Source organism: Pristis pectinata, chromosome 10 (assembly GCF_009764475.1).
Source record: "Pristis pectinata isolate sPriPec2 chromosome 10, sPriPec2.1.pri, whole genome shotgun sequence".
In the NCBI taxonomy this organism is placed as follows: domain Eukaryota; kingdom Metazoa; phylum Chordata; class Chondrichthyes; order Rhinopristiformes; family Pristidae; genus Pristis; species Pristis pectinata.
In genome coordinates this window covers 84,619,877-84,645,204 of record NC_067414.1, presented here as the reverse complement: position 1 = coordinate 84,645,204, position 25,328 = coordinate 84,619,877, and the positions used below count along the sequence as shown (strand labels likewise).

Below are 25,328 nucleotides of genomic sequence, written 5' to 3'. Positions count from 1 at the left end.
TGAAGGTGGATGGCCTGGAATTCTCAGCAGTAGCTGAGAATCAACAAACACTTTAATCAATACTGAACAGATCTCAAACCTCCAATTAACACCTGGTCTAGTGTTCAAGGCCTGAAGCAATGAAAAATGAAAGTAGGTAATATCACTTGTGCACTGTACGCTGACTAACATCATTGCACATTAAAAGGGGGCTCCATGTCTATGCATGATATGTACAAAGAACTGGGACTGAATTTCAGGAAGTATGCTACAGCCAAAAAAAAAGTACCTGATAGCATTTAATATTCAGGTTTTGAATTAAATTCTCTCAGAAAAATCATGCAATAGACCAATTTCTTGACCAGTGACTTGAGGACATAAAGTGCAGATTCACTAAAAAGATTTTAGATCTTTGAGCATTAAATGAAGAAAGACAGGTTGCACTACAAGACTTGAATCCTGTTGAGTTTAGAAGGGTGGTCTAAAATTAGAAAAATCTATAAACTACAAATCCAACAACCATTTCCACTGAACATCAGTCATGCACTGTATGCTGGAATCCAGAACATCAACACCAGTATTAAAATATAAGATAGGCCACTCGTGAGTGAAATCAGAGAGCATCTTTTCTACACGAAAGGGTAATAAAAAAAAATCTCAATACTGACATTGAAATAGATATGATAAGCAGGTCAAGGGATACATTAAATGAAATGCTGCTGCTAAATATTGGAAGGCTGGAAGTGCTAAATGACCCATGCCCATTTATTGGTAAATGTGATATTTGTTCCTGGGAAGGTGCATGGATGACATGATCGAGTCTAGCTGAATGACCTGTTTCCTTATTGTAATGCCTGTATGATCAGCAATGGTCATTTTTAATGGCAAAGCAGGCTGAGTGGGCCAAAGGCCTACTCTTGCTCCTATTTTCCATGTTGCTGTGTAACACTGCAGTTACAAAAAAAGGATTATTATATTGTAGTTCAGATACAAGTTCCTACTCACTTCCATGAACGTAATGTACAAGTTACAAGTGAAAAGCAAAGTGCCATAGAGTAAAGACTCTATGTGTAAAAGTCGTTTACTTCAGGTTCCCAATTTACAAACACTGGATTAACTAAAACAACAAGCAGACTGGATAAATGAATTTGGTTCAGAATTAGAAGAATATTGTGGAAAGTACTGACTTCTTAAATTACAATATATGGGCATGAATAATACAAAGATTGGCTTGCACTTCTTAAAATAATAAAATTCACTAAATGAAATACAGCAGTAGCTACAATATAATTATCTAGCAAAAGACGAATGGATAACTTGGAACTGACTATGTGGGTCACAATTCAAACCAGCTGCTCAGAAGCTGTATAAATAAATAAGAAAATAAATCTTGACAAGCTTATGCTATTTTCTGAACACACCAATTCTACTATTCTTCTATTGTTGCCTTGTATTTTTTAAATAGTACTTGAAGATTCATCAAATCCTAGATGGCATGGGAAAAACAAGCTTAAGAATGTAACATGAATTAATGGAGAACACTGTATAACTGGACCAACATCAAGGTCCCTTTCTAAGACATGTGGCATTATATTCATATGTAACTCATGCCTTCTCCTGCAATATATCTAGCTGTGCATGAAGTAGATGTGCTGCAAGCTCCCAATGGGAGGCAGTTATATCATTAATTAGGAAAAAAAAATCACTTGGGGATACATTCTTGCTACAGTTAGTGGCTTCCTCAAAAAAGACACATAGAGACACCTCTATAAGCCTTTAAGATCTCTGTGCTCTTCTAGTTCTAGGCTCTTGTGCGTCCTCAATTTTAACCACTCTACCATCAGTGACCATGCCTTCAGCTGTCTAGAATTTAAGTTTGGATTCCTTCCCTAAGAACATTAAACTATTAAACTAAAGAAAAATAATTTATAAATTATGTTCTATAATCCCTACTGAAATCAACGGGGATTGGAATCCTGCACCAGATCTGGTCTGGCAAAGGACCCGAGTGGCAATTCCCCAGTATATTTTTCAGTAAATCCCAGTAGGACTGAGCTCTGGTACTTCCACGGGAAGTCCAGCAACAGAATGAACGCACAGATATAGGCTTCTAAGTCTGTGAGTAGGTCACAAGCTTCCAAGCTTCACAATATGTGCATGTAGTCCAGAACTTCAGTTTTAACAGCTGCTCGGAACCATCATCAAAAGTCAAATTTTCTCATCTTGAGAAAACATCAGGAATTAACCAGGCTTTTTCATTTAAAAGAAATCATGATACCAAAACAGGTTGAACTAAAGTTAAAAGTGTGATCAAACAAAAAAAATCAATGAAGATCATTGAGATTTGAATTTCACAAAACTGGAGAACTACGCCTATACTCTGAAAACCTGCGATAGTTGCAATAGTCCATGGTATTACAGAATACTGCATGAACAATATCCAATCGGTTCTTAGCCATGAAGAAATTGTTTCCCATTGGAAGGAAGCTAGCAAAAGAAATAAAAGAACAAGGTTGTAGTTATATGACACATTGCATGTCTTCAGGGAAGTTGTAAGCACTTCAAAGTCACAAATTTACTTTTGAAGTATAGTCATTAGCGACAAATAATTTTGAGGCAAGCAATCCAACAAACAGTAACTAAATGACCTATTTGACTACTTTAGTAATGTTAACTTTATGGGCAGGACACTGGTAAAATTTCCAAGTCTGCTTTGAATAGAGCCACAGAATCTTTGACAAACAGTAAAATGTTTGATTATCTTATCCAAGCTAAAATATTTCCAATGATGCAGCACTCCTTCTGCCAGTTTAGATTTTTAACACAACTCTTGGGGTGGAGATTTTTATCTACAGCTTTCTGACTCACATCAACCATCAACTAAGCCAAACAGGCACACAAAAAAACTAAAGCTAGGGAAAATCTTACTCCAAGCTACTGTAATAAATCTTTTTAAAACTGCTTTGGTGAGTCAGGAGGTCTTGGAGGTCAACAAGACATGCAAATAGTCTGCACTGCAAAATGTAGGACAACAGGAATGAGACTGATCCAATTCAATGTCAGCAATAACTTTTTCCCTCAAACCAACATGAAAACATGACAAGCGCATGCTTTGCTTTTGTTTGTATGCATTAAAAGGTCGATATATTAATTACATTTCATATTGTGCACTATATATATCTAATTATAAAAATGAAGCAGAATATGAAGCATTTATTTAGTGACAATCTGAATTTTGAAATTTGAGAACCTCGGAAGCATTCAAATTGATTTGCACAACATTTAGTTAATGAAAGATACTTTTCAAAAGCATATTCATCAGCTAAATACATAATTAAACTGTACATAACTCCACTGTAAATGTAAATTTTTCATTCATTCCAACTGTACAGATTCTATAAAACAGAACAAATCAGTTTAAAATTCAAACTAAGTTAATTTCATACTCAAGTGATATTACATTACCTGTCCTCATAGAAAAACTAATTATTGTTACTAGATCATAGGTTTAAGATGGATTAAATAAATTCTAGGAAACAGATTCCAGAAGGGAAGTTTACAAGTGATATGGATTGAAATGACACCAGGGCAAATGCAATGTATTACACAAAAAGCAAACAATCTGTATTCATAGTTCTAATACTTTTACGTATACACTTGGTTTACAGAAATGCAGATTTATTCTAGATTTCATTTTCTTAATTATATGCCATCTTTTGCAATTGATTATTTTGATTTGGTTTCAGAGTCATAGAGTTCTATGGCACAGAAGCAGGCACTTTGGCCCAACTCATCCATGCCGACCATGATGTCTATCTACATGAATCCCATTTGCCCACATTAGGCCTGTATCCCTCTACTGCTTTCCTATCCAAGTACCTGTCCAAATGCCGTTTAAAGACAGTAATTGTCACTGTCATATGACTACCACCCTGTATGAAAACGTGCCCGTCGGACCTCCTTTAAATTGCTCCTCTCTCACCTTAAACCTATGATCCCTATAGACTCTCCCACCCTAACAAAAAGACCCTGGGTATCTACCCTATTTATGCTCCTCATAATTTTCTCTCTTCACAACCATTAGGAACCATGTGAAAGGTGATGTGATGAAAAACACTCTCACAGAAGCACTCTACAAGGACATTAATTTATCTCTCTCCTCTTTGGTTATCTATCATCCCCCAGTCCCCCCCATCCAAATATCTCCTGGATATTGACATTAAACTAAAATTTGAAGAGTGAAGAATGAAACTGAAAAAAAATAGAATCCTAATTATTTTCAGCAGTTAATTGAAACCATAGAATTGTATTCTCATAAAGTATAAACACTCTTGAGAGAGATGGAAGAGAAGAAAAAAATGTTTCTTCTCACAAAACTGCACTTTTATTAGTGTACAATTTTATGATATCAATCTCTCTTCAGCACCTCATATAAGTGGACAGTGTTCTGACCAGTGTGATATTTGATTGAATGGCATATCAAGTTCAAACTTGATCTGCTCCTTTCTGCAGATTCACCAACAATGATCAATGATGGAAAAGCTAGCCGAGTTAAGTTTTGGTTATTTGTGGCATCCCAGCACTGTCACTACTGGAAAAAAACAACTCAGAACTAATCTTTATGGTGGTGGTGCAGTGGTTAAACAGACAGATGAGTAATCTGTAGGTTAGGGCTAACAATCCAAAGATCAGAGTTCAAATCTCATTATGGCAGTAGTGGAATCTAGGGTCACCTGGGTTTGATCCCGAGTTCAGGTGCTGTCTGTGTGCAGTTTGAACATTCTCCTGTTGACTAAATGGGTTTCCACCAGGTGAGTTTTGATTGAGTTTTTTTTTGAGGAGGTGACGAACATTATTGAAGAGGGTAGGGCAGTGGATGTTAGCAAAGCATTTAATAAGGTTCCCCCATGGTAAGCTGATCCGGATGACTAAGATGCATAGGATCCAGAGTGACTTGGTAGATTGGATTCAAAATTGGCGTGGTCATAGAAGACAGAGGGCAATGGTGGAGGGTGTTATTCTGACTAGAGGTCTGTGACCCGTGGTGTTCTGTAGGGATCAGTGCTGGGACCTCTGTTGTTTGTGATATATTTAAATGACTTGGACGAAAATGTAGATGGGCTGATTAGTAAGTTTTCAGACGACACAAAAATTGGTGGAGCTGTGGATAGTGAAGGAGGTTGTTAAAGAATATAGCATATATATCAGTTGCAGATATGGGCAGAAAAATGACAGATGGAGTTTAATCCAGGCTAGTATAAGTTGTTGCACTTTAAGAGGTCAAATGTAAGAGGAAAGTATACCGTAAATGGCAGGACCCTTATGGTGAGGAGGGCAAAGTTTGAAGGAGATGTACGGGCAAGAGAGTGGTAGGTGCCTGGTACACATTACCAGGGGTGGCAGTGGAAGCAGACACGATTGCAGTGTTTAAGAGGCATTTAGACAGGCACATGAACATGCAAGAAATAGAGGAATATGGATCATGTGCAGGCAGATAGGATTAGTTTAATTTGGCATCATGGTCAGCATAAACATCATGGGCTGAAAGGCCTGTTGCTGTGCAATATCATCCTATGTTCTATGCTCTGGTTTCCTTGTACATCCCAAAGATATGCTGGTAGGTTAAGTGGCAATAGTAAATTATCTCTCTGTATCAGTAAGTGGTAAGCAGAATCAAAGGCAAGTTGAAGGGCATGTGAGAGAGAACAGTTTGCAGGGTTAGGAGAGAGAGGAATTGACATGGACCCAATGGGCTGAATGGCCAATGTCTTAATCAGTAATTACTGATTGTTTTCCTGGTTCAGCTGGCTGGGTCCAATTAATTTTGTGATTATTAAGGAGTGAGAATCCGGGTGAAGTGGATAAATGAGGTAATACGAAAAGAAAGGTCTGCACGTATACAGTGGCATGCAAAAGTTTGGGCACCCCTGGTCAAAATTTCTGTTACTGTGAATAGCTAAGCGAGTGAAAGATGACCTGATTTCCAAAAGGCATAAAGTTAAAGATGACACATTTCTTTAATATTTTAAGCAAGATTACTTTTTTATTTCCATCTTTAACAGTTTCAAAATAAAAAAAAGGAAAAGGGCCTGAAGCAAAAGTTTGGGCACCCTGCATGGTCAGTACTTAGTAACACCCCCTTTGGCAAGTATCACAGCTTGTAAATGCTTTCTGTAGCCAGCTAAGAGTCTTTCAATTCTTGTATGGGGGATTTTTGCCCATTCTTCCTTGCAAAAGGCTTCTAGTTCTGTGAGATTCTTGGGCTGTCCTGAATGCACTGCTCTTTTGAGGTCTATCCACAGATTTTCGATGATGTTTAGGTCAGGGGACTGTGATACCCATGGCAAAACCTTCAACTTGTGCCTCTTGAGGTAGTCCATTGAGGATTTTGAGGTGTGTTTAGGATCGTTATCCTGTTGTAGAAGCCATCCTCTTCATCTTCAGCTTTTTTTTTACAGACGGTGTGATGTTTGCTTCCAGAATTTGCTGGTATTTAATTGAATTCATTCTTCCCTCTACCAGTGAAATGTTCCCCGTGCCACTGGCTGCAACATAAGCCCAAAGCATGATCGATCCACCCCCGTGCTTAACAGTTGGAGAGGTGTTCTTTTCATGAAATGCTGCACCCTTTTTTCTCCAAACATCCTTTTGCTCATTGTGGCCAAAAAGTTCTATTTTAACTTCATCAGTCCACAGGACTTGTTTCCAAAATGCATCAGGCTTGTTTAGATGTTCCTTTGCAAACTTCTGCTGCTGAATTTTGTGGTGAGGACACAGGAAAATTTGGAGTAGCAGTAACAGAAATTTTGACCAGGGGTGCCCAAACTTTTGCATGCCACTGTAGTGTACCATAATATTGGGTTATTTTAAAACTAATTTTATAATTGGTTAAAAACACATGTTGAAGTTCTGGGATTCTACAAATACAGAAAGTCAGGTGTTCATGAGATCCTGGAGGCCTCGCCAGAAAAAAATGCCAAGGGTCAGAGCCTAAGGCTAGAATCAGCAAGGAAAAAAGGCTAAGCTGGAAAAAGAAGATGGAGGTTCAAATGAGGGAGTAGTCAGCAGGGAAGGCAAGAGTGCAGGGCAATAACAGCCAGAATTTAGCAGGAAGGGGCAGAGTGCACAAGCACAAGAGTGCACCAGTAAATAAAGTCAGAGTCAAGAAAAATGAAAAGATAAAATTAAAGGCAAAAAGAAATGGGGAAGGCAGTTCACATTTGATGTCACTCTTGTCAATAGAATCAAGATTTATCTACTCCATTACTTTTCTGCAAATGAGTCAATTTATTTTCTATCAATGGTCTGATGCAGAACAATGAATGGCTTGAAGATTGATGAGAATTTTACTTTTTTGAGTGAATTGCTACTACTGTTACAAACAATCTGATCAAATTAGCAAATTGGCATTGGCAAATCAGAATTTTTACAACAGTATAATTTTGAAGAAACCTTATAATAAGACCAATATCCTGTCCAACACCATTCCATTATATTACCTGTTCATCAATCAGTATTCGTGATCAATTCAAGCTGCAAAATATTTACAACTACTCGAGCTGTTTCCAGATATGTAAAGGAAATTTTATCCAGCATAAACTCAACAACCAGCCTCAGAGAATATTTACCAGAAAAAGCCAGTGAAGTTCCAAAACAGAATTGATATTCTGAATATACAAGGAAATTTGAAATTTTGGTTAAAAAATTACTACAGTATTTACATAGACTATAGTCTAGTCTAATTGAGCATGAAGTGAAGTAAATTCCACAATGGGAATGAATATTAAGTTTCCTGGAATATCATTTCTTTCGGGATTTTCTCCCTCTCACAAGCAGCCACAGAAAATAAACGTTATTTCTCTCCTTCACACTGATAGGGCAACTTACCATTCCCAGACTCGGAGGCTCTTGTCATCAGATGTACTCACAAACCGTCTGTTTTCATCCACAAATGTGATTGTATTAACAGCTCCCAGATGCCTGTCATACTCCTGCACAATCTCTCCAGATCGAATGTCCCACTACAGAAAGAAAATTTGATTCTTCACATTGAGCATTTTAAGAGAGATTAAGACTTTCCTCTTTAAGATAATGTAAACAATTCCACTCAATTACAATAATAAATTTAGCTTTAAATGTGAGATAGAGATTTTAAGACAAATATTTTTAAAGTATTAAATACTCATTCATGTATTTTTTTCCACACAGATGTTTTTGAGTTCATTGAAATTCTCTGGCAACTGGATTATCCCTTAGTATAAGTAACTTCATATTTAATTACTTTAGATAAATCTCAAATTCTTTCCTATTTCCATTTTACAACAAGGGACAAGCTTTGCTGAACTGTGAAAGCTGGGAGTTTACAAAAATATATTTGTCAGATCATTAGGTCCAAAATTCTGACCTGTTTCTTGAACTATGGACCAAAAGAACATAAGAAATAGAAGGAGTAGACAACTGTTCCTTCAAGCCTGCTTCACCAAACAATACAATCACTGCTGATCTTCTTCCTCAAACACCATTTTACTGCCCAACCCCATATCTTTCAATTCCTTGAATATCCAAGTCTATTTTGAATGCAATCAATGACATTGTCTCCGCAGATCTCCAGAGTAGAGAATTTCAAAGGTTCACCACCATCTGTAGAACATAGAACAATTACAGCACAATTCAGGCCCTTCGGCCCACAAAGCTGTGCCGAACATGTCCCTACCCTAGAAATTACTAGGCTTACCTACAGCCCTCTATTTTACTCAGCTCCATATACCGATCTAACAGTCTCTTGAAAGACCCTAATGTATCAGCCTCCACCACAATTTCCGGCAGCCCATTCCAAGCACTCACCACTCTCTGAGTAAAAAACCTACCCCTGACATCTCCTCTATATCTACTCCCCAGCACCTTAAACCTATGTCCTCTTGTGGCCATCAATTCCGCCCTGGGGAAAAGCCTCTGACTATCTACCCTATCAATACCTCTCATCATCTTATACACCTCTATCAGGTCCCCCCTCATCCTCAGTCTCTCCAAGGAGAAAAGGCCGAGTTCCCTCAACCTGCTTTCATAAGACATGCTCCGCATCCCAGGCAGCATCCTTGTAAATCTCCTCTGCACCGCCTCTATGGCTTCCACATTTTTCCTGTAGTGAGGCGACCAGAACTGAGCACAGTACTCCAAGTGGGGTCTGACCAGGGACCTATATGTCTGTGTAGAGAAAATGTTCCTATTTCAGTCCTAGATGACCCATCCATTATTTTGGGACTATGACCCTCAAAGAGTGATGCTTCTGCACTCCAAACACATCTAAGACAGTTGTCCTAACTGGAAGACTTATCACCTCTGGCAAATTACAAGAAAATAACGTGAAGAGAATGATTGCAGGGCATTATCCTACTGAACTCTATTTAAAGCAAAAACAAGTTTTGCTACTTAAATGTTGCATGGAGTATGCTAACAACTTGCATCCAATTGTGTGGAACAAAATTTTATTTGCAATTGTTATTACTGGGGCAATCAACTGATGAGTAACATTCCAGAAAACTCCTTCAACACGATTCCACTGCAACACAACTGTTACTGTTTATAAAAATTGGCTTAAGAATAAAATGCAGGTTGAAACTCTAGTCTAGCACCAGAAAACCTGGACCACAGTAATTGCCCTCGATCATCTCCCTCTAAGCAGGTCCAAGTATAGACATTCCCCAGGTTGGTAAGGATTCAGAGAACTGTCTGTAACCCGAATGTTCTGTAAATTGGAAACATTGTCAACTGAGGTCACAAAATTTGCAAGTGTAGGTTGATTAGCTACAGATTAGTACCAAGCTTAGTTCACTTTAGATCTTAGTTAGAATTAGGTTATTAGTACAGATCTGTACTACAGATACAAAACATGCCGGACCATGGGAGCTGCCAGACCACAGAATGCCAGACTAGAGAGTTTCAACCTGTGCTGTGACCAAGAATTTCTTCGGTCTGGAATGGCATGTTAAATGGGTGCACCTATAACTATTTTATTCAAGGACCTGCTGCTTAGAAATGAAACTCAATACTCAAATACATTGTGTGTGACTGAATCAGCCTTAAACAAAAGCAAGGCACTTTCTTCATGGACTGTGCTGTGCCACACTTATAAAGGAAATCAGGTCTGTCGAGGGCTCACTTCTGGGAGTTCAGTGCGAGGGTGGGAGGGGAGAGAGACAGAGGGGTGGAGGGAGACAGTGGGGTGGCAGAGAGATGGGGGTGGCAGAGTGGGAGGGCACAAATAGGGGTCAGAGAGAAGGGGATCCACTCCCAAAAGGAGACTGACCTAGTAAATAACTTAAAGGGGGTGGGCCCACTTGTGTATGATTCCCAGAATGGATCTGGGACCAGTTTAAGAGGTCCTTTTATGTCATGCAGAAGCAGGGCTCATGCATGTTGTGAACAGCTACTTCTGCAGGAATATCCTGAGGATAGTGTAAATGAAATTTTGGAAGTGGTGCACAAATGTGCATCGCACATTGTTGGACATAGCTCTGAAAGCCGTGGGTTTTTGTGTTATACTTTGGATAGGAAACTGGAATAGAAATCACAGATTTTTGATCTAAGCTGCTTTTGCATTATTCCACTTAGTCACACTCAGTTTGTGAAAAAACTTTGAAATTGGAAGTCCACATGAAGTAACTGCATACAAATATTGAGGTAATTATAACCCAAGCTACTTCTTCTAATGTTGTAAATAGGATCTAGATTGAAGCAATAACTAGAAGTCATTAATAATGCAGTGGAATGCAAAATAGAGATGACCACAGGAAGTTTTCACCTGAACAATTTTCTTATCTGACATTCCAGCGACAAACAGATGCTGCTTATCTTCATCAGGATTAAACTTGACACAGTATGGGACTTTTCGATTAGAAAACTTGGCAATACATTTCCCTGATGGCAAAAATAAACAGGATGAAAAGGTCAATAATGATGCATCTGATTATATTGCAAACTAAAAGAATAATATCTTCTGAGATGCTGGTGTATAATTAATCATATAAATGAACATATACATTAGTAAAATCCCCCACTTAGGTTTCAGAGAGGAGAATGGGGACTTTTGATACAATTTGACAAGACTCATTTTGGTAATGTACCAAGGGAAAAGTAACGATTGGAGGGATTCATACAAAAAGTTCCAGGGAAAGTGGGCACAAATTTGGGAGCCTACCACATATTCAACGTTGAAGAGGACCGTGAACTTGGAGACGGGAAGAAGCTTGCAAGAACAGAAGTGTCTGTCTTTTGAGGAATGGGTGAATATCGCTTGACCATTAACAATATCAGTAAATAAAGGCTGTCGGTTTAGTGAAAATAGGAAGCAGCAGATGAGCCTCATGTTCAAGATGAACTCATACAGCAACTAAAGAAATTTGTAAGTGTAGAGCTATGGGTTGGAGAGATCCTTAGAAGTTTGACTTGATGGGCTAGAGGAAAGCAGTGTCGTGATAGAGGCAGCCGACCAGATGGTTTCAATTTTAATGAGAAATAATTTCATGAGCTCCTCACAGAGGCAAGGGTAGAGAAGGGAAGAAAATACCTGCCAGCAGAGAAAAATTGAGGATTATTACTGCATTCCAGGAAGATCCTGGATAGCGAATAGCTTTGAAAGATCAGAGAAGGGCTCAACAGTGCATTATGTGGTCAAGCTAGATCTAGTGGTTCACGCAGCTTTCTAATACTTCATGTTTTATTTCCAGATCTCAAGCATCCAGTGTTTTACTTTTTCAATCATCTAGCAGCCTCCAGTAACAATCCAGCGATTCCACTAATTCAAACTCTGGTATGGCAGCCTGAAAAACTGAATCCTGTTACAAAATATGTGTCTGTAAATGAAAAGTTGATATTGGTATAAGTGACCATGAAGTGGTTAGATTGTTCTCAATAATATACATCAGTATATACATGAGAAACTTTCTAACTGGAGGCAGTAACCAAAAGATATAGATTTTGGAAAGTTGGGAAAATAAATTTTTCATCTGGTTTCAAATCAACAAACTACCAAGCCATATACTCATTAGTGACACTAGGAACAGGTTAAATTAATTTACGAAGACAGTATGAAAAACTTTCAACTATTGGCATTTACTATATTAAGAATAAGAATTATATACGGTGTGATAGTTTATGAGCTTTGTGATAGTTTAGGTGCTGTTTAAGATTATTAAGTGCTACAAATAACATTTTTTTTGTTTACGTACCTGTCTCGGAATCCCAAAGTTTAAGGTATCGGTCATAAGCAGCACTGAGGAACTGCTTGCCATCATTATTGAAACAGATATCTCGCACAGCTTTACTATGACCTTAAGATGGAGATAATGAGGAAGAAAATTCATGAACACCTATCAAATAATAGCATTAAATATTTCTTGGCTTCATTTTATACTTGAGCTTTATTCTACCAAAACTCCAATGTACCAAATAAACCTTTGCCATTATAACACTACCACTAGTCATCAATGGGGTAGCAAAGCTATTAGCTCTGAGGAAATCCAAGGATAAAATACATTGTACAATAATAAAGCAAATACAAAAAAAAGCTGATAGTAAAAGGACAGGATATCAAGACAGGGATGATTTCAATTTCAGTAGGGATGGAATTCAGCTTACTACAGAATGGTACATGATATATTCTCTTGGTATGTGTTGCAAGAGTTTTAAAATAAGCTTGCTCTGTAAAATGATTTCAAAAACTTATTGCATCATTTATCTTTCAAAATTTATCTTTAATCTGTATGTATTAAATTGAACATGGCCAGATTTCCCCAAACCCTGCTGTACAAATGCTTCAGATAGTTTATTTCAATATTCCTCATGCCATTTAGAAAAGTTTTGATATAAAAGTACTCCTAAACCTGTGTAGAGACCAGTAAATACTTTAAAAAAATGGTGAGTTAAATGTTGGGAACAAGATAATGGACAAATATCATAGAGTACAGCAAGTCAATATAACAAAAAAGGGCAAACAGTTCAGCATGGACACAGTGGGCCCAATTCTGTGCCGTACAGCTCCATGACTAAAATGACTCATTAATCTGGTTGAGTACCATCATATATTAATTCCAAGAAAAGTACAACTTTAGAAACTATATTAAATTCTATTAAGCTTAATTATTTCTAAGTTACATTTCCCCTACCTAGAACATACACCAAAAGATTGAATTTAAAGATCAAAAATAGGATTACCCCATGATAATTAATATCTGTTAAGTGGACTCCTCCTCTTACAACATGGTTTATCATATTTTAGCCAATTGCAAAGTCAATTTGTCAAAGATTGAAGCTAGTGTTCCACTAGTCACTAAAAAGTTCTTAATTTTCTAATGACCCAGATTTTGCAGTCAGTAGTAAAAGAATAATGCTTTCCACTGAGAGCAGGTGGGAGCAGCCATTTTGAGAGGAGTGCTGCTGGTTGTCTAAGTGTGGGCTTTGATGAATACTGGGCTTTGGTGAGGAGGGCAAGCAACACCAAGGTAGGGTGAGGATAGGTTGCTATTGTTTTGTCTCTTTTTCTCCCCTCAAAGCTTTTTAGTCATGGCAGGTAGGCTCAGACCTGTGTCATGCTCCTCCTGCGCAATGTGGGAACTCATGAAGGCTGTCAGGTTTCAGATTCCTGGGACATTGGAACCGGTTCTGGGGGACGTGCAACCAATATAAACCGGATGGTCTACACCTGGGCAAGACCGGAATCAATGTCTGAGTGGGATTGTTTGCGAGTGCTGTTGGGGAGGGTTTAAACTAATATGGCAGGGGGATGGGAATCCATACAGAAAGACAGAGGGAAGCAATGCAGAGACCAAAGCAAAAGTTAGAAAAGAGAAAAGTAAGAGTGGAGTACAGAAAAGCCAAATGCAAAGAACGCAAAGATTACTAGATTCTAAAGGGACTATGAGAGTAAGGGCAACACACACAAAATGCTGGAGGAACTCAGCAGGTCAGGCAGCATCTATGGAGGGAAATAAACAATCAATGTTTTGGGTTGAGACCCTTCAGCAGGACTGGAAAGGAGGAGGACAGAAGCCAGAATAAGAAGATCGGGGGAGGGGGAAAAGCACATGCTAGCAGCTGATAGGTGAGTTGAGGTGAGAGGGGGAAGGTAGGGGGAGGGCAGAGCTGTAAGAAGCTGAGAGGTGATAGGTAGAAGAGGAAAAGGACTGCCTTTTGCCTACATCCTTTTTCAAACAGTGGCGTGACATTCTCTGTCTTCCAATCTGTTGAAACCCGCTCAGAGTCCAGAGAATTTTAGTAAATCATCACAAACACGTCTACTTTAACTTCCACCATTTCTTTCAGTACCCTGGGATTCATCCCATTAGGACGAGTGGGAGAGGGCAGTGGACCATGGAATAAAGGGAAGGAGGTGGGGAATAGATGGGTAGGTCATGAGGGCGGGGAAAGGGAAAAGAGAAGGGATGAGGGGGCCACAGGAATGAGGGAAGACAAAGGCGGGGTGGAGGAGGGAGAAAGAAAGGGCAGGGAGAGAGGAGGGATTACCGAAAGTTAGAGAAATCGATGTTGAGGCTGTCAGGTTGGAGTGTAAGGGCACTTTATCTGAATGCCAGTAGTATTTGAAACAAGGTCAGTGAACTTGCGGCACAAATCAGTACAAAGGGGAATGATTTAGTGGCCATTGCAGAAACATGGTTGCAGGGTGGAGATGATTGGGAATTAAACATCTAAGGGCATCAGGTAATACAGAAGGATAGGTAGGAAGGTAAGGGAGGTGGGGTTATGCTCTTATTTAAGGATGAGAGCGGGGCAATAGTAAGAGACGATATAAGATCTAAAGAGCAGAATATTGAGTCCATCTGGGTAGAGGTTAGGAACAGTAAAGGGGGGAAAAAAAAAAATCACCGGTGGGAGTTGTCTATAGGCCACTGAATAACAACATTACAGTGGCACAGGCAATAAACCAAGAAATATCTGACGCATGTAAGAATGGAATGGCAGTTGTCGTGGGAGACTAACATGCACATAGATTGGGAGAATCAAGTTGGTCGAGGACTTCATAGAATGCACCTGTGATAGCCTTCTTGAACAGCATGTTAGTGAACCTACAAGAGAAAAAGCTGTCTTAGATCTGGTCATGTGCAATGTGACAGATATAATTAATAATCTTGTAGTTAGGGATCCTCTTGGAAAGAGTGATCACAGTATGATTCTCATACAAATGGAGGGTGCAATAGTTCAATCTAAAACCAGTGTATTATGCCTAAACAAGAGAGACTACAACGAGGGATTAGTGGAAGACTTCCAAAGAGATTTGTCACAGTGCTCAACAAGAGTATATTCCAGTTAAAAGCAAGGACAGTAAGGGTGGGGAGAGCCAGCCTTGGATAAGTATGGAAATAAAAGAAGGCATCAAACTAAAAGCTGATGCATACAAAGTCACCAAGAGTAGTGGGAAACTGGAAGATTGGGAAAACTTTACAAAGCAACAAAGAACCACTAAGCAAACAATAAGAAAAGGGAAGATAGATTTTGAAAGTAAACTAGCACAAAATATAAAAAAACAGAGTAAAAGTTTCTATAATTATATAAAGCAGAAAAACATGGCTAAAGTGAACATAGGTCCCTTGGAAGATGAGAAGGGGAATTAATGGAAATGTAATTAATGTAATATGGAAATGGCCAAGGCTTTGAACGACTATTTTGTGCTGGTCTTCACGGTGGAGGACATCTAACATGCCAAAGAGAGATGTTATGGATGCGGTGGGAGGTGAGGTCCTCAATACAATCGCTGTCACTAAAGAGGTAGTGATGAGCAAACTAGTGGGCCTAAAGGTAGCCAAATCCTCTCGTCCTAATGGGATGAATTCCAGCGTACTGAAAGAAATGGTGGAAGTTCAAGTAGACGTGTTTGTGATAACTTACTAAAATTCTCTGGACTCTGAGGAGGTTTCAGCAGATTGGAAGACAGAGAATGTCACGCCACTGTTTGAAAAAGGATGTAGGCAAAAGGCAGTCAACTATAGGCCAGTTAGCTTAATGTCTGTAGTTCCGAAAATGCTTGAAGCTATCATTAAGGAAGAAATAGCAAGACATCTGGATAGAAGTGGTTCCATCAGGCAGACACAGCATGCATTCAGGAAGGGCAGGTCCTGTTTGACAAACTTACTGGAGTTCTTTGAGGATATAGTGAGTGCAGTGGATAGAGGGGAACAGGTGGATATTGCATACTTGGATTTCCAGAAGGCATTTGACAAGGTGCTGCATAAAAGGGTAATAGGGAAAAGCCAAGTAGTGGAGCTGAGTCCACAGCCAGATCAGCTATGATCTTACTGAATGGCAGAGCAGGCTCAACAAAATTGAACTCTTGCCTCATGAGAACATAAGAAATAGGAGCAGGAGTAGGCAATCTGAGCAGGCTCGACGGGTCAGATGGCCTACTCCTGCTCCTATTTCTTATGTTCTTATGTCATCTGAGGCAAGAGTTTAATTTAGTTGAGCCTGCTCTGCCATTCAATAAGATCATGGCTGATCTGGCCGTGGACTGAGCTCCACCTGCTTGCCTTTTCCCTATTACCCTTTTATGCAGCACCTTGTCGAATGGGAAGGTTCCCATTCCCATTAGACAATGGGATCCCTTGTCTAAAGGGATCCCTAGTATCCAGCAGCCAGACTGTCATTAAACTGCTTAGACAAATAATCACATTAAAGAATTCCTAAAGGCTGCATACCAGAAATAAATTCACAATTTTTAATTAAATTTGTAAATATTACAGAGAGCCTTAATTAATTTTGGCATATTAACAATATGATTAAGGCAGAAGCTGAATTATCATAAATAAACCTAAAAAAAATCTTTACTTTTAGATAGCCTCTATTTTTAAATGTTCATGTGAAGGATAATTTCTAAATTTACACATACATAAAATTAGATTTATCCAGCCAGATAGTCTGCACTAATTATGGCTTAGCATGCCATTAATAACTCACATATACATCATGAAACAAAAGCAACATTTTCAGGGAATTTTACAGCCAAACTACATGTTTCATGTTTAAATTCATAATCGTGACTGGGTAGAAAATGTAATAGAATATAATGTGGAAAAATGCAAGGTCATCCACACTGGTGTTTCCTTAGGCTGAGAATCGGGGTTTACAGTTTCAGAATAAGGGGTGGGCTGTTTAGGATTGAGATGAGGAGGCATTTTTTTCTATTCAGAGGTTGGTAAATCTTTAGAGTTCTCTACCCCAGAGTGCTGTAGAGGCTCAATTGTTGAATGCATTCAAAACAGAAATCCATAGATTACTGCATATTAAGTGAATCAATGGATATAGGATAATGTGGAAAAATATTGAGGTAGAAGACAGCCTAGATCTTAATGAATGGTGGAGGAGGTTCAAAGGGGCAGATGGTCTGCTCCTGCTCCTAATTATTATGTTTATTTATATTTATTTTCCTTGATTGCAGTGGAGAAGGCTGCAAACAATGGAGTCTGTAGTGATGTACTGAATCCAGACAGCAGTTCCACATTAAATTATGGATTTGTGAAATCCTGAATTGTTGTCACTTTCATGGAATGATTACACCAAATGCTGCTACTTTCCCATCATTACTTGTACAAAATCAGGGCCATTTATATTTTTACTGTTAGATTACACCATAAAAAATATGATGCATTTTACTTGGCCAAACATACTTGACTTGAAATAACAGAATGTCTATTTCCACAATGTAATGTAAAACACATCGTAATCTCTATCTTTCGAAAGAAAATCACACACTAATGTTATCATTCACTTTAACAGCAATGCATAAAGTGTACAAATCAGAGAGCTGATTGTGTAAAACCCTATTTAAAAATTAACATAAATTTACTTTTCAAGATAAAAAAATATTTAAAATAATTACAATAAACAAAATACAAAAAGTGCTAAACGTTCAAATAGGTTACAGTGTTATATTTCCTCAGAGCAAAAAAATCCACAACGCAAAGTGTAGTTTTCAAATGTTCACATTTTCCAAGCTATTTCTAAAATTCAATTTTCTGCAGATTAGAATAAAATCGGCCTAAGAATCAAATCCTCTACCAAGCTATTTATATTCTGTACTTCTCTTTAGTCACCCCCAGATAATATCCCATCAAGAAGTGGGCAGTGAACCTCAAGACCTAGAACCTAGAACCTGGCAGAGAGAGGTGGTGACTTCCACAACATATGCACAGACAACAATATAGGAATCAGCAATCTGAAAGTTAGTTGAGAAATCATCAGGATGAGGGAATGCCACCACCAATTGTGATTTATAATTACTACTGAAAATTAAAAAAAAGGTACTTCTAAAATTATACGATCGAATGAAATCCTCACTGCAGCTCATTTATGTGCTGCACCTGCAACACAAATACATACAAGGTGTGTCAAGGTTGTGCCATATTCATCATGGTTTAACTTCATGTGGTCAAGTCTGCCATTCTTGAAACATACTTGGCAAGCCAATATTCGAAAAATCCTCCTTTAAACGAAGGACAAAAGTGTTTAAAAAAAAGACTTAGAAATTATCTAAAACTGCCCGCCCTTCTCCGATAGTCAATGTACTAGTGTATCTGATCTTTCCCAGATGCTTGTCCAGATCTAGCAGAACAGAATTGTACTTACCAATGAATGTTCGAATACACCTGCGTTCATTGTAAACCTCCCAAAGCTGCAATCAAAACATTTAATACAAGATGTAAAGGGTATATCACATTTCAATTCCTGTCTACATTTTTCTCCTTTCTGATCTCTACAGATTACACAACTCCTACAGCTATAAGGTGAACAGACAGTCATTTCCAAATACCAATCATTATTTAGTGCACTGCCAGACAGGATGCAATAACCTGCTGCTGCTCTGATGTGACCATCTTAAAATTTCCTGTACGCTGACCCTTTGTAAGAACATATGGAAGCTGATCATACACCGATGTATGCTGATTACCCAGTTCTTAATTTGGTCCCAGTTCTATTTCTCCTGGATGCAATGAGTTTCCATGGGCCAGAATTTCCTCTGATTGAACATTAGAAGGCTGAAGGCACCGCATTGAGACCTTGGTAAACTCTGGTCCCTTACAATTGCCACCATTCTCTCCCTGGCTGGTTACTCAATCTAATCCAAACTCTGTGCAGTCTCAATGTTGTATATGATCTTCAAAGTCCATCCACCTGTCTATACCTTTAAAGCACTTCCAAAAGCTTGTCACCTCAGACAATCCTTTGTCACTGTTTGCATATTTATCAGAGCAGCTTGTCATCCATTCCTTTCTTCCTCTCTGAAATGGCTTGGGATGCTTTGCAATGCCTGAGCTGCAGTCACTTTTTCCAGTCAATTTTAGGTGTGATACACTGAAATCCAAATATTTATGTGCAGACTACTTTTCAATTAACTTGCATTAACATCACAAGTATCAAATGTATGCCTAAGTCTCACACATCCCAGTTGTGGAGCCCATTAATAGGTGTCAGCTATTTGACAGCATCACAAGACTTAATAGAATAATCCCTAATGTAAAATTAAAATGGTTTATATTAACAACAGTTGACACCAGAGAGGTATTGCACCTCTAGAGGGTTTATAATTCAAAAGAGTAGTTCATGGTTTAGGGTGTCATCTAAATTTCTCATCATGCAGCTAATATACACTTCTAATAAACACATTATTTCCAGTAATCAAATCCATATATGCTCCTGCATGAACTTAAATCTTTTAATAAGATTATCATAGCAGCCAAAATATGAAGTAACAGATTTGTTAATAAGAGATTTCCATAGACAGGAATGGGTAAGAATTTAATCATTCAGTAGGACACACAGAAACCATATAAATGTGGACAAGCAAGCATGTGGATACAGTTAAAGGGAAAATATTTTTATTTTGGTTTTCAGTTGACAAAATATTCAAGCTTCACAATCATGGTTCAAGGATGCTAATAAAACTTATCATTATATTATGGTATTTTTCTGCAACCACTCACCACTAACCTTTACTCTCATATATTTGGTTCTAGATAAGTACCATTAGGAATTGTGAAGCTGCATAAGAAATCTTTACCTTGATTTTGCAGTCCATGGAACAGGACAAAAGCAGGTGACCAGATGTTGGAAATAGTCGAATAGCACTGACACCCTAAAATATAATGCATCAAATATTACTTCAGTTGCAAATACAGAGTATATTTTATATAGCAGTAAAAATTGTTGAATTTTTGTTCTACTTTTTAGGACAATAACAGGGCAATTTTGTCAGGAAATGCCAATATCACAACTGGGATAGAACAGTTTGGTGTTGATTGATTCTGGTTTGCGAGTCTGGGCTAGTCCAGAGCACATGACTTTTACTATGTCCAACAAGTCTCTTTACGCTTTGTGCAAGTTCAGTGATGTATGTCAGCTCCGTTTAATGTAAAATTAACGCATTATATCAAATATCTACCTCTATGGCAAAAGAACACAGGGATATAGTACATCATTTAGCAATTTACCCCAATCCAATTATTTTGAAAGAAATACTATGTAAATAAGGACAATTTCTGTATGATCACTACACTGCACAAAGGACCAAGCTAGTGAATTATTGCAGTGCAATAAGATAAAAAAATACCTTGTGCATATTCATAGTATGAACAGATGTATTTTAGAACGACTCATGGATTAAGTCTTTTATTTAAATGTATGGATCAAACTGAACCCTGGAATGAAAGATCAATGTAGATAATAGTGGGAACACACACAAATTCAACTTGTCTAATAGGTGAGCTTTAAATCAGACATCGCTACATCACCCAGGAATATACTTCTTTCTTCCATCCTTTATGATAGCCTGGAAACCTTCAGCTCAAAGAAAATTAAGATACAACAGAGTGATGAGGCAATTTACCAGTTGGTAAGATTGGATCCAGTGTTCAAACCAATTTGACACAAATTATACCAATTCAATGGGTAGAAACATGGTCTCAATCCTACCCCGTTATTTCATCCCTGGTTGAACCTTAAATAGAAATAAACTTCCCTTTTCTTTAATAATCCACATGAACTTTATCTGACATATCCACTTTCACTTCTTTCTAAATAGCTACAGCAATTGTAATTTATGGAAGTTTACAAAGACACCAAAACACACGATCACATCAACTCCTGGCCTGGTCTGCTGAAAGGGAACACTTCTGAAGGAGAGGCTTAGATATTCCACAGTACAGAAGCCCAAGGAGTTATAGCAGATGCATTAGATCTTTTTAGGGGAGAGGATTGCAGCAGGAAGGAGAGTCAGAGAAAGGATCATGAAGGCAAAGGGGAGAAGGCTAGATGATCAGGAGATGTAGAGGTGTCAGGCAGATGATCTGAGAGGATTGAGGGCACTGGCAGTGAGTGAGGAAGGTATGTGATATCCAACTGGGAGGAAGGTGGATACCCGGGAGTCCCAGAGAATGGCTTTTCAAGATCTGCCTTATGCTCTCATTGAATTGCAATCAAATTTTATGCATGTAACATTAATTTGTATCATTTTTCATGCCTGGCCCCTATGTGGTAACAATTTTAGACCATGATCTTTTATTCGAACTGGACAATGGCCCTCAAAGTACAAAAGTTTGAACACCCTGTTCTATGTTTTCTCACTAAGAGAGGTGCAAGTATCAGTAAATAATTCATTGTATACTAATAAAGCAGCTATCTTTATAACCTTTCCCACAATGTCAACAAAACAAAAGAGCTGGTCATTGACTTCAGGAAAGGGGGTGGTGTACATGCACCTGTCTGCATCAATGGTGCTGAGGTCGAGAGGATTGAGAGCTTCAAGTTCCTGGGAGTGAACATTACCAATAGCCTGTCCTGGTCAAATTGCGTAGATGCCATGGCCAAGAAAGCTCACCAGCACCTCTACTTCCTCGGGAGGCTAAAGAAATTTGGTTTGTCCCCTTTGACTCTCACTAACTTTTATCGATGCAGCATAGAAAGCATCCGATCTGGATGTATCACGGCTTGGTACGGCAACTGCTCTGCCCAGGACCGCAAGAAACTGCAGAGAGTTGTGGACACAGCCCAGCGCATCACGGACACCAGCCTCCCCTCCTTGGACTCTGTCTTTACCTCTCATTGTCTTGGTGAAGCAGTCAGCATAATCAAAGACCCCACCCACCCGGGTCATTCTCTCTTCTCTCCTCTTCCATTGGGCAGAAGATACAGGAGCCTGAGGGCACGTACCACCAGACTTAAGGACAGCTTCTACCCCACTGTGATAAGACTATTGAATGGTTCCCTTATACAATGAGATGGACTCTGACCTCACGATCTACCTTGTTGTGACCTTGCACCTTATTGCACTGCACTTTCTCTGAAGCTGTGACACTTTACTCTGTACTGTCATTGTTTTTACCTGTACTACCTCAATGCACTCTGTACTACCTCAATGTAACTGCACTGTGTAATGAATTGATCTGTACGATCAGTATGCAAGACAAGTTTTTCCACTGTACCTCGGTACAAGTGACAATAATAAACCAATACCAATAATACATCCCACAGAGACATGTCATGCTTAAATTTTAAGTTAAAAGGAAGAAATTAGAAATAATGTTACACCATTATGATAATTTCCTCAACAACGTTAGAAAACATTCCAGGACTTAGTTTAAAGCTTTCTTTTCTAACCAACTTCAAGCACCAAATGCACCTTGCACACACTTACAGTCCCACATCTATGTTACTTACAATATGGAAGCAACAGAATATCAAATGAGATTAATCGTGATATAGCCAGGCATTTGTCAAACAAAGAGGTAAAAAAAATTAAGAATTACAAAAAAACTTGCAAATGCTGGAAATCTGAAACAAAAAACAGAAAATGTTGGTAAAACAGCAAGTCAAGCAGCATCTGTAGAAAGGAAAGCAGAGCTAACATTACTGGTCAATGACCCTTCAACAGAATAGCATGGTGACTTATTTACTGATTCTCATGAATAATCTTCAACCTGTAATGTTAACTCTTGATTCTTTTTCCACAGATCCTGCCTGACCTGCAGAGTGGTTCCAGCATTTTCTGTTAAGTGACAAAAAAATCTACTTGCTGTGCAGTCTGGTATTCTGCAGGTGAGGCACTCTTTAATATTTCTTCTTAATATGCTGTCTATATAGAGCAACTACAAAATACCAATCAAAAGCAAGGTATTGAAACCTGCACTTTTCAATTACACTTTCAAAAGAGGTGGATGCTCAATAGACACACAAATACTCTAAAAGCAGATGAGAAAATGCTTTCCAAAAAATATATGATGTAACAAAAAACATTAAATGGCCAATGTCTGGGTCCCCAATTATTTTCCTTCTTCCAAATAGCTTATGGATCCAAGTTATGCTGCATTCTGATTTTATAAACCTCTCTCACCCACAGGTTCAGTGCTTGCTATTTACTTCAGTACTTGTCCCATGCTATCCCACACTAATTTATCTCAAGCCAAATGCAGAAGAACCAATGGCACCTTGTGAATTTTTTCTTGTTTACCAGCAAGAATATCATAGAAGCACAGAATCACAGAATGGTTACAGAACAAAAGGTTGTTAATCAATCCATTGTGTCTGCTCCGGCCCTTTCGCCATAGTCTTGCAACTTTTTCCTCAATTCCCTCCTGAAAACTACAATAGTTCCTCCACATATGAAGGCAGTACATTCCAGATTTCAACCACACATTACATAAAAGGTTTTTCCTTATCTCACTCTTAATTCTCTTTGCCGTTATGTTATACCCGGGACCTCTAGTCGTCAACCTATCCACCAAAGGGAACTGCTTCCCACTATCCATTCTGTCCAGAAACCTCATCATTTTGTACACGTCTATCAAATCTCCCCTCAGTCTTCTCCTTGCTAAGGGTCCCAGCCTCACTAACCTACCCTTGTAAATGTAGTCCCTCTCCACAGGAACCAGTCCTGTAAATCTTTTCTGGACCCCCTCTAATGCCCTCAACATCCTTCCTATATCATGGTGACCAGAATTGATCCCAATACTCCAGTTGAGGCCAGTCCAGTGTTTCGTGAAGGCTCAGCATGACTCTCCAGCTTTTATACTCTGAGCCTTAACCAATAAAGATCAGAATTGTGTATACCTTATTAACTATTTTCTCAATCTGCCCAGCGCCATTTTCAATGATTTGTGTCCTCTGCTCTTGTACCCTTTTTAGAACACTATCCTTTATTCTAAATTGTCTCTTCTTATTTTGCCTACCAAAATGCATCACCTCACATTTCTCCAGATTAAACTTCACCTGCCACACCACCAACCTATTTATATCCTGCTGCAATCCATTACTATCCTCCCTGTAGTTCACAATATTACCAAGTTATCTGTCATCTGCAAATTTAGAAATTGTGACTTGCACCCCCATGTCTAGACCCCGAAATTGTGTCCCAAATACTGATCCCTGGGGAACATCACTATTGACCTTCCTCCAGTCTGAAAAACAACCATTCACCACAACCTTCTGCTATCTATTACTTGGTCAACCTTGTATCCATACTTTCAATGCCCCTTTTATGCTTTAACATTGCTGATAAGCCTGTTATATGGCACTTTATCAAAAGTCTTCTAGAAGTTCTTGTACACCACATTGAAGGTATTAACCTCATCAACTCTTTCTGTTACCTCATCTAAAAATTTTATCAAGTTGATTAAACACAATTTGCCCTTGAAAGATTATCGTCAGTTCCCCATGATCTCTTCCCATGTATCCTTCAAAATCCTAGAATGCATGCCATTTGGTACCGGGGATTTACCTAGTTCAGCCAACTTTTATAGTACCTCCATGCTATTTTTCTTAATATATCTAGTACTCAACCAACCCCTTCTTCACTTTTACTTTGGAAGTATTCTCTTCCCTGGTGGACAGATGCAAAGTACTCATTTAGTACCTTAAGAGTGTCCTGAGCATCCAGTTGCAAGTTCCCATTTTTGTCTTTAATAAGTCCCACCCCTCCATGTACTACCCTTTTACTATTTACATGTCTGCAGAACAGGTTTGGACCCCCAAAACTGCTGAACAGTCAGAAGAATAATTCAAGTGAGAACCAGGATAAATAATAGTAGGCAGGGGTAGGAGGTGGAAAGGAAAGTAATACAAGCAAAGGGAGATTATTATAGAATGGCTGCTAATAATAACGGGAAACTCAAAAGCCTTTTCTTGATTAGGAGCCTAGAGGGTAATTTTTGTAGGGACACAGAAGGCAAGGTTAGAGTACTCTGAGTACTCTGGTTCTATTGAGATATTGGCACATCCTCTTCCTTGGTAAATGTGAGCAGAGTCGTAGGGGGAAATGAATGTGATATTAGAAAACTATGATTAAGGTAAAA

The 25,328-nt window shown here is 38.6% G+C and overlaps 1 protein-coding gene across 1 annotated transcript in view; it reads right to left on the bottom strand.

Annotated features, from left to right (window-relative positions):
* cdc40 (cell division cycle 40 homolog (S. cerevisiae)) overlaps positions 1-25,328 on the bottom strand; it is a 103,363-nt gene that overhangs the window by 29,614 nt on the left and 48,421 nt on the right. The window contains exons 8-12 of the mRNA XM_052024715.1: positions 20,045-20,119; positions 18,613-18,658; positions 12,207-12,308; positions 10,781-10,896; positions 7,867-8,000 (exon numbers count right to left, since the gene is read on the bottom strand). Coding sequence (XP_051880675.1) covers positions 7,867-8,000; positions 10,781-10,896; positions 12,207-12,308; positions 18,613-18,658; positions 20,045-20,119 — 473 coding nt within the window. The remainder of the gene's footprint in view (positions 1-7,866; positions 8,001-10,780; positions 10,897-12,206; positions 12,309-18,612; positions 18,659-20,044; positions 20,120-25,328) is intronic.